The sequence below is a fragment of the Heterodontus francisci genome, chromosome 18 (genome assembly GCF_036365525.1).
Source record: "Heterodontus francisci isolate sHetFra1 chromosome 18, sHetFra1.hap1, whole genome shotgun sequence".
NCBI classification, from domain to species: Eukaryota; Metazoa; Chordata; class Chondrichthyes; order Heterodontiformes; family Heterodontidae; genus Heterodontus; species Heterodontus francisci.
In genome coordinates, this window is record NC_090388.1 from 54,916,155 (window position 1) to 54,934,192 (window position 18,038).

General features: G+C 42.3%; 1 protein-coding gene across 1 annotated transcript in view; it reads right to left on the reverse strand.

Annotated features, from left to right (window-relative positions):
• The window catches only part of LOC137379647 (adiponectin receptor protein 2), a 120,848-nt gene that overhangs the window by 89,610 nt on the left and 13,200 nt on the right, over positions 1-18,038 (reverse strand). The window contains exon 2 of the mRNA XM_068050774.1: positions 14,031-14,265. Coding sequence (XP_067906875.1) covers positions 14,031-14,117 — 87 coding nt within the window. The 5' untranslated portion in view covers positions 14,118-14,265. The remainder of the gene's footprint in view (positions 1-14,030; positions 14,266-18,038) is intronic.

Here is an 18,038-nt window from a genome sequence, read left to right on the forward strand (position 1 = left end):
GTCTGTGCCCAAGCGGCAAGGCACTGCAGCATCTAGCTACCTATTTGATAGCTGGCAAAGTAGACAGCTCCTGCAAAAGGTGCTGCAAGAGGGTTTGCCCTAGTTGGCATCATCACCAGAGGACAGGAGTACAACATGCCCTGCAAGAACAGTGACCAAGTTCAACAATCTGTGCAGGCTGCCAGAATAGAAGTGAGATAAAATAGTATATTTTAAGGAATGCAGCAAGATGAGACAAACCAACAGTACTGTTTACAAGGTCAAAGACCCAAAGTTGCATACTACTAAGTATTGCCTGCCAACTGATTCCACCTTTACAGCGCGCCCCAAAGCAAGGCCTCCTAAAAATCTTACAAACTTTCTCATTGCACCCTAGAACATAAGAAATAGGAGCAAGAGTAGGCCATACAGCCCTCGATCCTGCTCCGCCATTCAATCATTGCTGGTCTTCTGCCTCAACTCCTTTTTCCTGCCCACTCATCATATTCCTGGTTTCCGAGAGACCAAAAATCTATTTCAGGCTTCAATATACTCAAGATGGAGCATCCACAACCCTCTGGGGTAGGCAATTCCAAATATTCACAACCCTTTGAGTGAAGAAATCTCACTTCATCTCAGTCCTAAGTGATTAATCTCTTATCCTGACACTTAGATGTTCAAGATTCCCAAGCCAGGGAAACAACCTTTCTGTGTCTACCCGATCAAGCCCCTTCAGAGGCTTGTCATTTCAATGAGATCACCTCTCATCCTTCTAAACTCCAGAGAGTAAAGGCCCAATTTACTCAGCCTCTCATCACAGGACAACCCGCTCATCCCAGGAACCAATCTAGTGAACCTCCAAGGCAAGTATATGCTTCCTAAGAAATGGAGACTAAAACTGCGCATAACTCTCCAGGTGTGGTCTCATCAAAGACATTTACAGTTGTAGCAAGTCTTCCTTATTCTTGTCCCCTTGCATTAAAGGTCAACATGCTATTTGCCTTTCTAATTGCTTGCTGTACCTGCATGCTAACTTTGTGTTCCTTGTACGAGTACACCCAAGTCACTCCGAACGTCAATATTTAGAAGTTTCACGCCTTTTAAAAAACATTCTGCTGTTCTACTCTTATTACCAAAGTGAATAACCTCACACTTCCCCACATTATACTCCATCTGCCACCTTGTTGCCCACTCACTTAACCTGTCTATATCTCTTTGCAGCCTCTTGTCCTCCTTCACAGCTTACATTCCCACCTAATTTTGGATACATTACTTAGGCCAGAATTTTACACCCCACAGAAGAGCAGGCTGGTGGCGGGGGCGTAAAATGGAGTGGGAGGCTCGGGTCCCCTTCCCAACCTGCGCCCGCCTCCATTTTACGCAGGGCGGCGGCGGGAAACGGCCCGCCCGCCCCAGGTCAAACAAAGCCCTTAAGTGGCCAGCTGACAGCCACTTAAGGGCCTCCACCCGCCAACACGGGGATTTTACTCTTGTCTGGTCGGGCGGTCCAAGGCTGAGAAAAGTCGCCTGACAAACGCAGGCAGCTTTCTGATGGCCTGGGTCGCCCCCGATACCCAGCACGCCCCTCGCTCCCCCCAATTGACTCCACTTGCCTTGCCAGGGCCCGACCAATCGTCCCTGGTGAGGCCTCAAAAACTCACCTTCTATTCGAAGCCATCCTTCCTGTTCTTGCTGAAGTCCCAGCAGTAGTCACCACTCCCAGTGGCGCTGGGCCTGAGAGCTGCAGGCCCGCTGATTGGCCGACAGCTCCATTAGGCAGGACACAATTAAGGGCCTTGGGACTGTAACATCTGGACTGGATCCCCAGGCCTGGAAGGGGCAGAATTGCCACCGACTTTTCAGTCAGTGGACCGCTCCTGTCCGCTAAGGGAAAAATCCCGGTCTAAGTTTCTTGCTCAAGTCATTAATATAGATTGAATATAGCAAGGTCCAAGTACTGATCCTTACAGCTTCCACTAGTCACAGCCTGCCAACTTGAAAATGCCCCGTTTATCCCTTTCTCTGCTTGCTGTCCCTTAGCCAATCCTCTATCCATGCAAATATTTTGTACTCAACTCCATGAGCCCTTATCATGCGAATAAACCTTTTCTGTGACACCTTATTGAATGCCTTTTGAAAATTCAAGTATACTACATTTGCTGATTCCCCTTTCCATCCTCAAAATCTCTGAATAAATTTGTCAAACACAATTTCCCTTTTGTAAAACCACGTTGACTCTGTCTGATCATACAATGATTTTCGAAGTGCATTGTGAAGACTTCCTTAGTAATAGATTCCAGCATTTTCCAGATGACTGATGTCAGGCTAACTGGTCTGTAGTTCCCTGTTTTCTCTCTCCTTCCTTTCATGAATAGCAGTTTCACATTGGATAACTTCCAATCCACTGGGGCCATTCTAGAATCTAGGAAATTTTGGAAAATTAGAACCCTTTTAGAATCCTTGGATGCAGGCCATCAGGTCAGGTCCTGGGGATTTATCATCTTTTAATCCCTTAAGTTTCTTCAATACTTTTCCCCCCAAATTCCTCACTCTTATTAGGCCCTTGGTTACCTTCCATTGCTGATATGTAATTTGTGTCTTCTACTGTGAAGGCAGACACAAAATATTTGTTCAACATCTCTGTCATTTCTTTATTCCCCATAATCATTTCTCGTGTCTCCGCCTCCAAGGGACCAATGTTTACTTTAGCCACTCTCCTTTTTATATACTTGTAAAAGCTTTTAAAATTTGTTTTATATTCTTGGCTAGGTTACTATCATTCTATTTTTCCCCTTATCATCAACTATTTGGTCACTCTTTGCTGGTTTCTAAATCACTCCCAAACTTCAGGCTTACTCCTACTCTTTAATTTAATACAATCCTTAACTTTCCTAGTAAGCCACAGGTGATCTTTCTTGCTGACTTTTTGTGCTTTAATGGAATTTATTTTTGTTGAACATTTTGAATGGTTACTTTAAAGGTTTCCCACTGCTTATTTACCGCCATACCCTTTGGTCTAATTACCTAATCAACCTTAGCCAGCTCTCCCCTCATACCCATGTAATTAGCTATTTCAGTTTTAAGATTCTTGTTTGGGACCGTAGCATGTCACTTTCAACTTAATACAGAATTCAACTATATTGTGATCACTTGCTCCCCTCCCCCGAGGATTTTTTTATGATGAGCTTACTAATTAAACCGGCTTCATTGTACATTACTAGATCTAAAATAGCTTTATCCCTAGTTAGTTCCACAATCTATTGTTCCAGGAAACAGTTGCAAATGCATTCCACAAAACTCATCTTCCAGAATACCTTTACCAATTTGATTTGTCAAGTCTATATGAAGATTAAAGACACCATGAATATTACATAGCCTTTGTTACAAGCTCCAATTATTTCTGCTTCATGCTCTATCCAATGGTACAACTACTGTTAGGGGGCCTATCAACAACTCCCACCAGCGTTTTCTGACCCTTGTTATTCCTAATCTCCACCCATACTGATTCTACTTCCTGATCTTCTGAGCCAAGATCTTTTCTCACTACTGGCCTTATGTCATCTTTTACTATAAGGGCAACTTTCTCCTTTTCTATCCTGTCTCCTTTCAAAATGTTGTATACCCTGGAATAATTATTTTCCTACCTTGATCACCTTGCAACATGTCCCTGTAACTGCGATTTGATCATAACCATTTATCTCTATTTGGGCCGCTAGTTCATCTATCTTATTACGAATGCTTCGCACATTCAGATAAAGAGCCTGTAATTTTTTTTTTTACTATTCTTTACATGAACCTTATTCATTGATGCATTACCATTAGCTCTCTGTCCCTTCCAGTTCCACTCTGCTTGTCTTTACCCAAATCGCTACACTTCGCTATTGCCTCAACCTTTCTCTTTAGGATTTCTAAATCTCCCTTCACCTGATCACTACCCCACCCCACCCCCCCACATCCTTTTAGTTTAAAGGCCTATCCACAGCTCTAAATTATACAATTTGTCAAGGCACTGATCCCAGCCCGTTTTAAGTGGAACCCATCCCAATGGAACAGCTCCCTCTTTCCCTAGTACTGATGCCAGGGCCACATGAATCAAAACCCATTCTTCATAAGCCACTCTTTGAGCCAGGCATTTAATTCTTTAATCTGATTGACCCTATGCCAATTGGCATGTGGCTCAGGTAACAATCCTGAGGCTATTACCATTAAGGTTCTGCATTTTAATTTGGACCCTAACTCCTCAAACTCTCAGCAGAACATCATTCCTAGTTCTACCTATGTCACTGGTTCCTACGTGGACCACACAACTGGATCCTCCCGCTCACACTTTGTCTCCACCTCATACAGAAGTATACGTAGGTAGGGTGCAAATTCAGAATACAACCTACAAATTATAGCTTAGTCACACTGACATCTTTCAACAGCTTCATATATCAAATCATATAGCACAATCTTGTTGCATTATGTATGATCACTTGTTCACACATAGGTTGACCATATCTATCATTAAACACATTTGCATATCAAAATGAAACAAAATTCAAGGAGCATATGTCAACTGAGGTCAGACTTACAAATCACAGCCCTGAAGTCCCTTGGTAGATGCCACACTCACATTTTGGCAGATCAAAACATGAAGTAATAGGGAAAGGTGAAGCAACAGTACCTGCAGTTATCTTGTCCCCCTTCTCATTCACTCTCATGCAGGCATTCACACATCCACACAAATATCTCTCAGTATCCTGCAATACAGGCTCTGTTTTAATCCATACCAGGTAGCCATCAGTATAACCTTTGTGCCTTCTACATCATTGTAGGCCAGGAAATGCAGCTCCTCTACTGGTGACCCAGAACAGAGACACTTAGCATCCAGCATCCACCTCAGTTGCACACATAACAGAAAATTGTGGAGCTTGAGAAAGGAGTAATAGTTGAGGTACAGTGCACAGGTGAGAAGGATAAAGTGGCAGTGTGAGAGGAGGAGCAACAGGAATCTGCTGGTCAAATGGCTACATGTACTTTGAGAAATCTAGTTTCTGGACAGCAAGTCTCAGCACTGGGAACACAGCCTTGCAAAATGCACCCTGTTGTCTTTATTGCATCAAATTTTAAATTGTACATTTCAAAGTTGTGAAATCTAAGTGAAAGGACAGACCCAAAATGCAACACCAAGGATGAAAAAAGGTCATGAAAACATGGGTGATTAAGTCCTGCAGCCTTGGCGTTAAACGTTCATAGACTGGAAGAAGGCAGCTGAGGAAGTTAAGGAATTCAATAGTTTTGAGGTCCTGGGAGTGAGAAAACAACATAATGAGCCTAAATGCAACAGAGCATGAACACAATGAGAAGGAACACCATACGTATGATGGCACATTGGGAGCTCGGGAACAATGAGAGCTGAAAAGTTCACAAACGTACAAACCATACATGGTATTATAGATAAAACTAAAGAATGATAAAGAAAGAGTTCAAATGAAAAAGAGGAAAAGATCAAACACTTGTTTCCTCACGTCCAGAAGTGTAACAGCGGTGAGAAAAGCCTCTCCAGATAAGGCAGAAGTATTCAAATCTTGACAAGGTTTTTCTGCGTTGAGTTGTTGAGGGAAAGAGAGAGCGTATTGTTCCTCTTTAATCATTTTAACTTATTTTATGTACAGTTCATGTTATATTATAGTTTGGTTAAGCTTTAAAATTGTAAACACACAGTAACTATTCACCTTAACTTTCTTAAAGGATATCACCACATTAGCAGATTCCAGCTATCACCAATGCCCTTGAACAAGCGATTCAGTCTCAAGTGTGCCAAAGAAAGAATCTGACTAAACAAGGCTGCAGATGAACAGGCACTACAGAAAGATATATATGCCTGTTAGGCAAAACAACATTGCACCATTTCTGCAGGCACAAGATCAGAGTTCAAAACAGGAACAAAAATATTTCAAAAAAATCCAACATTAAAATGTTGGTGAAAATGCAAATCAACAAATGATTTGTATACCTAGTCCTGTTTGATAAGGAAGCAGAATTCAGCAGCTTGGATATGAATAAGTACAGGATACATTAAGCTAGCAGCTTGTCCTCTGAAAGCAGATCCTTCTCTCACAAGCATCTAATCTTTTTTAAACAATGTTTGTCTTTTGTTTTATATAAATAAACTACCTTTGTCATTTAATGTTTAAACTTTGTTTTCATTCTCCCCAAGCTCCAAATAAATTTTCTTCATCCTCCATGCATTCCCACCATATTAAAGACTGATTACACCTTGTCCCATTCCAACTCATTTTTTCTGCAGGGCCTTAGTGCAGTTACTACAAAGTAAATGCTCATAACTTAACTAATCTGGCTGCAGATTTTTCCTGTTGTCAGTGGAAGCAATGTCTAACTTGGATAGAGATCCTAGTCTACCTGTGGCCAAAATAAATTTGGAATTCCAATTGCAAACACCACGAGAGCAAGGAGTCGAAGACACTGCTGGCTCCTCAAATCAGAGTATTTAAAGTAACTAGCCTTGATCTTCTCACCAGGTTTCCAAATTTGTCCTTTTTTCTTTTGGCATTGGATGTTGCATGATTAGAAAAAGACTTTGCACACCTTCTTCATCCTGAAACTTACATGCACTCCCAGACCAATGACTTCCCATTAAAAGTGGGTAATTAAGTTTATCGTTTCAACCCTTAACAGGTTTCTGCAGACATATGCCAAACAGACATAATTGAAACAACTTTCTTAAGGCATGCAAATTTGGCAGCAGCATTTCTTAATGAGACAAAACACGCCCACCACAGTGCCACTCTTGCACTCATCCGTTTTGCTGCTAGACTGAATGTGGGAAATGCACCCCCACCAATCAGATACAACTCCACAATAACACCTTCCCAGTTAGCATTCGAAGAACTTGGGTTTAGGACAAAGCTGGGATGAATTAATTTCAAGGCTGACTATTCCATTGAAAGAGATTTATTTATTTAAAGGGGAGAGGCTATATGAAAGAGGGTACAGATTTTTTTTATGGATGCAGACACATTTAATTACAACGCATTATGTATGCTGATTTCAGGGGTAATGCCGTCCTTCCCAGGGGCTTTTCCGCTGGCTGGAGAATCAATGGCATCACTGAGTTCCGATTTTGTTGGCTGTACGTCCAGCTCATTGATGACCGGCAGAGATTGGGCTGCATTTAGGGCGGTCTCAGTGACAACATTCTCCCTGGAGTACAGTTCTAGGTAGTGCTCAACCCAGCGGTCCATTTGCTTGCATTGGTCAGTGATCGTGTCCCCTGATTTAGATTTGAGGGGGGCGATCTTCTTGATGGTTGGCCCAAAAGCTCTCTTCATGCCATCATACATTCCTCTGATGTTTCCGCTGTCTGAGGCCAGCTGAATAGGACTGCATAGGTGTTGCCAGCAGTCATTTGCGCAGTGCCTGGCTGTTCTTTGTGCAGCGCTTCTGGCTGTTTTAAGTGTTACGGATGTTAATTCGCTGGAGGCTTTTTTGTAGTTCAACAGTGCAATGTGCTTAGCAGCTATGACAGGTTCCAGCTCTTCAATGTGAGATTGAAACAAGTCTGCAAACCGCTTCACACGTTTGCCATAGGTGGTCATGGCTGACTCATAGATGGCGTCTCTGATGTGGGCCCACTTGGTCTCTACATCCCCTGTGGGAGTGACTTGAAGGGCTTTTTCAACTGAATTTAGAAATTTTTGTAACAGCTGTGGATGAAACATTCTGCTCGTGTTGATGCGCGGGTGGCCCTTCTGCTTGGAGTGATGCAGCTTCTTTGCTTTCAGTCTAACCTTGCTGCACACCAGGGAGTGGTCGGTGTCACAGTCCGCACTGTGGAAGCGGCGTGTGATTTGAACACAGTTTAAGGAAGCTCGCCTTGTGACAATGAGGTCCAGCTGGTGCCAACGACGTGATCTTGGGTGCTTCCAAGAAACCTGGTGACAGGGTTTAGTGTGAAAGAACGAGTTGGTGATGCAGAGGTTATGATAGTTACACAACTCAAGCAGTCTCTGTCCATTCTCATTCATCCTTCCAATGCCATAGCGCCCAAGGCAGGAGGGCCATGAGTCATGGTCGGCCCCAACCCTGGCATTAAAGACCCTAGCAGGAACAAATGTTCAGTATTGGGGATGCTACTAATGATATTATGGAGTTCCTCGTAGAACTGGTCTTTAGCTTCAGGTGGGGAGCAGAGTGCTGCAGCATAGATGCTGAGTAGGTGTACTGGACCAGAGGCGGTGAGCAGTCGGATGGACAGTATGCGTTCTGAGCCATTTGAAGGTGGCTCTATTATGCTGAGCAAAGAGTTTCTGATGGCAAAGCCCACTCCATGCTGTCTTGGTTCTTCAGGATCCCTACCCTGCCAGAAGGTGGTGTAGTCTTGCTCTGTTAGAGATCCGCTCACAGGGAGGCGTGTCTCCTGAAGTGCTGCAATGTCCACATTGAGCCTACTGAGCTCGTTGTTAATGATGGCGGTCTTCCGAGAATCGTTGATTTGTGCAAGGTCTTCCGACAGGACAGGACACATAGTTCTGACATTCCAGCTTGCAAAACGAAGGGCTGGTACCTTCTTTCCTTTTTTCATGCTGTTTGATGCGGTGTTGCAGTCCACTTTTCGGGCAATGACCCTGAGCTCCAAGCACCCATTGAAGTAGGTGGACTGTGGTGGGACAGAACCTTATTGACCGGGGGCTGCCCGGTAATCAAGAGTGCTAAGCCTGCCATACTCTCAGCACGCTACGAACTGCTTTGCCTGTGCTGGGACGAGGGAGCAGTACCACAGGACATGCGCGATGCCAATATCATCACCCTCTATAAAAACAAAGGTGACTGCGGTGACTGCAACAACTACCGTGGAATCTCCCTGCTCAGCATAGTGGGGAAAGTCTTCACTCGAGTCGCTTTAAACAGGCTCCAGAAGCTGGCCGAGCGTGTCTACCCTGAGGCACAGTGTGGCTTTCGAGCAGAGAGATCGACCATTGACATGCTGTTCTCCCTTCGTCAGCTACAGGAGAAATGCCGCGAACAACAGATGCCCCTCTACGTTGCTTTCATTCATCTCACCAAAGCCTTTGACCTCGTCAGCAGACGTGGTCTCTTCAGACTACTAGAAAAGATCGGATGTCCACCAAAGCTACTAAGTTTCATCACCTCATCCCATGACAATATGAAAGGCACAATTCAGCATAGCAGGGCCTCATCAGACCCCTTTCCTATCCTGAGTGGCGTGAAACAGGGCTGTGTTCTCGCACCTACACTGTTTGGGATTTTCTTCTCCCTGCTGCTCTCACACGTGTTCAAGTCTTCAGAAGAAGGAATTTTCCTCCACACAAGATCAGGTGGCAGGTTGTTCAAACTTGCCTGCCTAAGAGTGAAGACCAAAGTACGGAAAGTCCTCATCAGGGAACTCCTCTTTGCTGACTATGCTGCATTAACATCTCACACTGAAGAGTGTCTGCAGAGTCTCATTGACAGGTTTGCGGCTGCCTGCAACGAATTTGGCCTAACCATCAGCCTCAAGAAAACAAACATCATGGGACAGGGCGTCAGAAATGCTCCATCCATCAATATCGGCGACCACGCTCTGGAAGTGGTTCAAGAGTTCACCAACCTAGGCTCAACTATCACCAGTAACCTGTCTCTCGATGCAGAAATCAACAAGCGAATGGGAAAGGCTTCCACTGCTATGTCCAGACTGGCCAAGAGAGTGTGGGAAAATGGCGCACTGACACGGAACACAAAAGTCTGAGTGTAGCAAGCCTGTGTCCTCAGTACCTTGCTCTACGGCAGCGAGGCCTGGACAACGTCTGTCAGCCAAGAGCAACGTCTCAATTCATTCCATCTTCGCTGCCTCCAGAGAATCCTTGGCATCAGGTGGCAGGACCGCATCTCCAACACAGTAGTCCTCGAGACGGCCAACATCCCCAGTTTATACACACTACTGAGTCAGCGGCGCTTGAGATGGCTTGGCCATGTGAGCCGCATGGAAGATGGCAGGATCCCCAAGGACACATTGTGCAGCGAGCTCGCCACTTGTATCAGACCTACCGGCCGTCCATGTCTCCGCTTTAAAGACGTCTGCAAACGTGACATGAAGTCCTGTAACAATGATCACAAGTCGTGGGAGTCAGTTGCCAGCGATCGCCAGAGCTGGCGGGCAGCCATACAAGCGGGGCTAATGTTTGGGGAGTCGAAGAAACTCAGCAGTTGGTACGAAAAAAGACAGAAGCGCAAGGGGAGAGCCAACTGTGTAACAGCCCCGACAACCAATTTTATCTGCAGCACCTGTGGAAGAGTCTGTCACTCTAGTATTGACCTTTATAGCCACTCCAGGCGCTGCTACACAAACCACTGACCACCTCCAGGCGCTTACCCATTGTCTCCCGAGACAAGGAGGCCAAAGAAGAAGAAGAATGTATGCTGATAAATTCATGAAAAGATTTTAGATTTATATCATGAAATCTAAGAAATTTCTATTGATAGATCAATACAAACTTGTTACATTTTTAATAAATTACTCTGCTCTCATTTTGAGAGTTCGACCAAGCACTTATGACCAAGTTCTTGGGTACGGTCAGAGTCGCAGGGGAGCAAATGTGACTTAACAAAATCCACTTTAAGCATTACGAGAGACACAGCTGTTGATCCATACCATCAGCGCTGCTTTGCTTCCAATGGCTGAAAATTAAATAAGTTTACAACAGGGATTGGGAAATATAGTTGCGTGTTATCACCCAGATTTCCACTACTTCATTTCCACATTGTCTGTAATGAGCAACATTATAGTGTTTAACTTTGCAAGCCATTTACCTGTTCTGATTGTAAATGTAATTACATGCTCAGTAATCAGAAACAATTCAGCCCATATACCATATTCTATGCTGAAATCATCAAAAATAGCCCGAATGTTACCAATAGGAAACCATTGGCTTCCAGATGAATTCTTAAATTGTTTTGAATTCCAGCTCCTATACGCTCAGAAGGCCGAGCTAAAATTCAGGCTAGCAAATGAGGACATTACAAATACCAAATCCAACCCACCACTTTATACAATGGAATTATCGCAATGCAAATTAATTGCAAGAGGAAGTGGCATCTCAGCAATTCCCTAAAAAAAAAACTGATAACATTCAGATATATCACAATTTATGGAACATAATTTCTGTATTAAAATTTTGAGAAGCTACCCAATATTTCACCTGAAGAGTGAGTGAATAGTTTTACATTGAGCTTACAACACAGAAACAGCCATTTGACCTAACTGGTCTATGCTGGTGTTTATGCTCCACGCAAGCTTCCTCCCACCCATCTTTATTTAACATTATCAGCATACCCTACTAATACTTTCTTTCTCATGTTATTGTCTAGCTTCCCCTTAAATGCATCTATGCTACTTTCCTCAACTACTCCACATTGTCACCACTCTTGGGCAGAAGAGTATTGGTAGCACTCTCACTTAAGTCAAAAGGTTGTGGGTTCAAGTCCCACTCCAAAGACTTGAGAACAATAATCTAGGCTGACACCTGTAACGGAAACAACACTTGCCAAATGGAAACATATTAATTTTGTCATATGGAACATTATTTGAACTGGTACTGAACCTTGAACAAACTTTTTTAAAACGACCACAGGACTAAGTGGCTGAAAACATGTCCGCACATTTGCATTCTGAGAGATAGTTGCCCAGAGAGACAACGGAAGTACTCCCTGATTCAATCAGCCAGATGGGTTTTGTCAATATTGACGATCAAAAGACATTGACAGTCATTATATGTGTAAGTGCCAGCATTCCACCCATCCCGTCCAGTTTCCCCCCCATCCCCACCCCACCCACCCACCGTGTGTGTCGGGTAAGCTTGGAGGAATCCACAAACTTCGCACGAGAGGCTGTTTTAAACAAGGAGCTAGTCACATGACTGACCTGCTAGCCAACCTGGAGTTGACTGAATTGTGCTCACAGTAAAATTTTGAGGGAGACTGCAATTGAACTCCAAGAAGAAAGCACCTCTCTCTCTCTCACGCAAAGCTCCAGGGACCCACGGAAGTCATACAGTAACTTAAGCCTCAAGACAGAAGACCCAATGCAACCTTCTGCTACCAGCAAAATAAGTTTGAAAGTGTGCACTGGGCCCCAACGAGAACTGCAAGACTTAACTTCAATCAAAGACTTGACATCCAACCCAAAACCAGTAACTGAATTCCATCTACTACTTCAAACCTTTCCCCTTTAATTCTTTCTCCTCCTCTGTCTCTATTTGTGTGTGTGTTTATCATGTATGCATGCCAGCGTGGTCGCATCGCATATTCTTAGCTAGAGTTTTATGGTTAATAAACTTACACCTTTCTTGTTTAAATCGGAGAAAACGTGTCTGGTTGATTTCTTTACAATTACAATTAGAAAGCAGTGAACAAGGACTCACTGAGGGGAAGCTAAAACACCGTTTTAAAAGTTAAACCCTGTTACAGCCAAACCAGGAAAAGGCCGAGAAGAGAGCCGTAGACCCCTTCCTCACCTGGTCGTAACACACCACAGTGCAGCACTGACAGCATGTGCACTGTCAGAGGTGCTGTCTTTCAGATGAGATGTTAAACTGAAGCTATCTCAAGTATTCATAAAAGACCCCATGGCATTATTTCAAAGAGCAGAGGTGCTATCACAGTGTCATGACCATTATTCACATGTCTCAATCAACATCACTAAAAACAGATCATCTGGTCATTACTTCATTGCTGTTTGTGGGAGCTTGCTGTGCTCAAAAATTGGCTGCCATTTTTCCCACATTACAGCACTGATGACACTTCAAAAAGTACTTCATTATCTATAAAGGACTTTGGAACACCACTTCCCATCTTTTGTCAGTCCAAGTACTACCCTTAACCCCTACTCTTGGTTTTCTGTTTTGTAGCCAACTTGCTATCAATTCTGCTGCCTGTCCTCTCACTCCACATGCTCTAATCTTACTTCTAAATCTACTATGTAGTGTCTTATCAAAAGCCTTTTGAAAAATCTAGATATACTATATCTACTATATTACCCTTTTATGCTCAGTTATCCTCTTCATGGTGTCAAAATGACTTTCAAAACAGGAAAAAGTCACAAATTGCAAACCTTAAAGAATGAACTGCAATTGTATTGCATCCCACAAGCATAGATCCCTGCATTCCTCCCAACAATACGTCCTCAAAGCCACCTACAGCATTTTGGGAAGTACAAGTTGAAGGTCAGACAGTTTTCCACTGGGAATAGGAAATGACCCTCAGCTACTTCCATTTACCCATGGCAGGCAGCTTCAGAGTAGCAGTGACAGAGCTGGAAGCACCTACTCAGCAAGGAATGATGCATTGAGACTCAAGGGGGATAAAAAAAAAAATCTTGTGCAAGAATTATTTCATAGCAATTCAACAAAAAAGCTCAAGCATTCTCACAAGAAATGTAAAATATATACTTATTTATAAACTAACTTGTTACTTTGTTAATGAGATTATTCCAAAAGTACAAATCTGCCCAAATTTCACTTACAAAGAGGAATCATTTGTTTTCAGTAAACTACATACAATGTACTTTGTATACATTTTGTCTAATTCCTTATGTAATATTCTAAAATTATCTAATTTTACACTTTAGAACACATTAGAAACCAACCTCAATTTCACGTAAAACAGATTTGTCTGTTTTAAAATTAGATCACTCAATAACTGATCAAGGATGCAGTACTGGGTTTGTCAGCTGGGTATTTCTCACTTTTGCAAGAATATGTCAATCAAAATCCAAGAACACACTTGCTGAACTGATTCAATATTAAACTATACTGAAAAATAGTATTCATAAAAATAAAGAAGGTAGCTAGTTGTTTTTTCCCCTACTCACTCAACACAGGATATTGCAATCCCTAAACCTTTGGCCAACCAACAAATCAGCTGCCATGTAATTTAAATTATATTTAAAATTCTCCATCATGCTTTTTAATGGATCAAACATCATTTAAAATGATACATATTACTGACAAAACAACAGGTTACAATATTTTCTATTTGCATTTTATACTCACATCCAGCAAGTCAGATTCATGTTTCACAAATGAATTCACTTCATTCAATTCTGAGCTTGGAGTGTCGCACTGTTTTTGAGATGACATCAGGTTTCTTACTCCTTCCCTCCGATTCCTTAAGCCTGAGCTTAGGTCCTCGTCTAACCACGGGCCTTCCAGTTTGTTAACAATATAAAGTCGTTCTTTAAAAATAACTGGGTTTTTTTTGTTCAGAAATGCAGTTGATTTCAAAAGCCTGTTTAAGAAAAGACAATTTTTTTGTTATTTCGTATTATTACATGCAGTAAGCTAATACTGTACTAGTATTGGGACTATCTTTTGTTGCTAATCATACAAAAGAGAAATAAGAGCAAAATACAGCGGATGCTGGAGCTCAGAAATGAGGACAGAAAGTGCCAGAAATACTCAGCAGGTCTGGCAGCATCTGTGTACAGAGAAACAGAGTTAACGTTTCAGGTCTGTGACCCTTCATCTGAACAGACAAAAGTTAGAAATGTAATAGTCTTTGAGCAAGTGAAAGTGTGGTGGAGGGGGGGCAGTGGAAGAAGAACAAGGAGGAAGGACTGTGATAGGACGAAGGGGGAAAGAGATTAAATGATGTGTCATGGAACAGAATGCAAATGGAGTGCTAAATAGTTCCAGTGAAAGACAAAGCATAAGTCCAGACAGTGCTAATGGCAGAACAAACAGACAGCTCTGTACAAAAGCAAAAACATGAAAAATAAGTTTAAGACGAGCGTGTGGTTAAAAAATAGTTAAATATATATAAAAACAAAAAATAACGAGACTCTGGAGACAATGGTCTGAAATTATTGAACTCAATATTGAGTCTAGAAGGCTGTAGAGTACCTAATCGGAAGAGAAGGCACTATTCCTCAAGCTTGCATCGATGTTCACTGGAACACTGCAGCAGGCCGAGGGCAGAAATGTGGGCATGAGAACAAGGTGGTGAATTAAAGTGGCAAGCAATCAGAAGCTCGGGATTATACTTACGGACCGAGCTGAGGTGGGGTCTGCAAAGCAGTTACCCAATCTGCATTTCGTCTCCCCAGTGTAGAGCAGACCGCACTGTGAGCAGTGAATACAGTATACTTAATTGAAAGAAGTACAAGTAAATCACTGCTTCACCTGGAAGGAGTGTTTGGGGCCTTGGATGGTGAGGAGAGAGGAGGTAAAAGGGCAGGTATTACACCTCCTGCAATTGCATGGGAAGGTGCCATGGGAAAGGGACAAGGTGATGGAGGAATGGACCAGGGTGTCACAGAGGGAACAGTCCCTTCGGGATGCTGACTTTTTTTTTTAAATATACATATTTTTTTATTTATTTTTTAACCATGTGCTAACTTTAAACTTATTTTTCATGTTTTTGCTTTCTTACAGAGCTTTTCATTATTCTGCCATTAGCACTCTCTCTGGACTCTGCTTGTCTTTCGCCATAACTATTTAGCACTGCATTTGTTCCAAGACATCACTGTCATTTAATCTCGCCCCCCCCTCCGTCCTATCACAGTCCTTCCTTCATGTTCTTCTTCCCCCCTTTCACTTGCTCAAAGACTGTTACATTTCTAACTTTTGTCAGTTCTTCTCTCTATGTAGATGCTGCCAGACCTGAGTATTTCCGGCACTTTCTGTTCTCATACAAAAGAAAAAGACTGATTTTAATACAGGGTTAACTTCTCAGGCATTCTCCATCAGTGTGATGAAGGGATCCAAACTATTGAGTGGGTTTACTTCATTACCCGATAAAAAGTCTCTCTTCCCAAACCTTCTCTCTTAAAGGCACTGATTTGGTGTCAACAGCCCTCTGGAACTTAGCAATACTTTGGTTGTAAACCTACACAGTGAGTGTCAGCAAATTATTCCGCTGTTGAAGGGTATCACACGTTTTTCAGAACTTTTGAACAGGGGTCACTGGATAGAAATTAGTAGCACGAATCCTGCTTATTTTCCTCCTGCCTATCGCAGGGGCAACTGTAGCACCCTCTATGAGATCAGTTTTCTCACCATTGCCTGGGAATCAAATCAAGGACCTATAATTGACATGCCTTTGCATTACACTGAAGAAAAACAAAGAATGAGACACAGATATCCATAACGCACATACTGAGGAACCAATCACAGAACACCAAATTCAACGTTTATAGAGATCCATTAGAAATCACAAACCAATGCTGTCACACACACTGAATCTCCCCAAAAGACACCCACTGTTTTGAGGCACGTGACCATCCCTCCCCTCACTGCTGGGACACACTGGGAATTCATCAAAACAAATGTCATATTCTCTGTTCTCCCAAAGCTGAGGCTACCCTCCACAGTGATGCCAGATCAAAGGGAGCCTCTGTGCAACCAAACTCCATCAGTCCCAACTGTCAAACCCGATGACAACTCCCTGGTGCTATCCAAGCACAGGACTGCCGCCAAGTGCTGCTAAACTTCATTTCTCCTTGCAAATACTGCCAAATATCAGATATCTAGTGCCATAGAATTCATCTTGCTGCGTATTCTCAACTTTAAATATGGTAAGGGATTAAAAATACAGGTAACTGTACAAATGAAACATTGAAATTGAAGCATTTTTAACAGTGTAATAGATACAGTGGTGAAATTCAATCCCCAAAAGTATCAGTAAAATATCAGAACACAATAATAATGAAATCTGACTATAAGTCAGTGATCATATGTTCCTCCCAATATGGCAAAAACACCCGTTGCATAAGCAATGAATCTTTGACTCACTGAGCAATCTATTGTAATATAATAAAAAAATCTTGTATTTGCATAAACCCCATCACTTTTCCCCCCTTATAAATCCCAATGTCCACATTTAAAACGGAAACTGCTTGCATAAACATTTATAATGGAAATTTATATGTAAATAGTTTCAATGGGAATCCCTTTGTTAAGTTTCTGTCACCATGTAGCTACAAGCCTTCCACCACTGGTGGCACTATTTTGTTTCCTTCTTCATTCCACATGTAAATTTTATTTTAATTTCATTATCACTTTTATAAAAATGATATTTAATTATTTTCATTATTCATGCTGCCTGGCCCTATTCTCCCATTCCACTCAACACTAACAACTCTTTCAAACTTTTATACACTGTACCTCTGGCCCTTCTCGCCTGCCAACACTCACTCTATTTAAGCCGCATCTGTTTATGCCCTACTTTTTTTTTAAGAAAGAGTTTACTTCCAGCCTATGGACCAGCTCTTGCTAGCTGGCTCTTTACAGAAAACCTACTTCAGGCCTACAGTTCCACTCTGCTCCTACTAACTGAATCCTATGGCCCTATTTCCTGCTAGTTGGTTCCTTAAAATGTTTTAAACTGCGAGCCTTTAGCCCAGCCTCCCTCAAAAAAAAATTCACCCATGCAGCCTTATCCAAGCCTGCTACCAATTTCCTGATGCCTCTGGAAAATAAGCTTTAGAAATCCAACCCAGATTCCCTCTTAAAAAAAATACAAATTATGGCCTCATCATAGACACACTGACTGTTGTACCTGTAGAAAAAAAAATCCACATGATCTGCATTCATACCAACAGAAAAAAAGCTTTAAACCAGCCCAGTCACAAAGCACTCAGCATTCGTGGTGGCTCCAGCTAGAGGAAAAAAAAAATGTTGTCCTGCTGTTTACTCTTTAACCAGTTATCTTGAAAGATTTTACCTACTCCCCATACACTGTCTCCATTTGAAATGTGGCATCATCCAGCCCTGGAAATAAAATTGCAACCTTACTCCAAGATGTGCTATTTACTGTTTTTAAAAAAAAGTTCCAAAATTCCAGCCCTGTTCCCTCTTCTGCAATATGCACTCATTAACTTCAACAACTGTTTGCTGCTCCTAACTTTAAAAAATAACCTGCAACTTCACTGCTAACTATTGTCCCTGCTGAAAAAAATTACATTAACCTTATTGTCATAAAAACAGATATCCTCCAACTGACGATGGGCGACCATAGAGACAATTCACATATAAAAAGAACACTGGAGCACTGAAAGGATC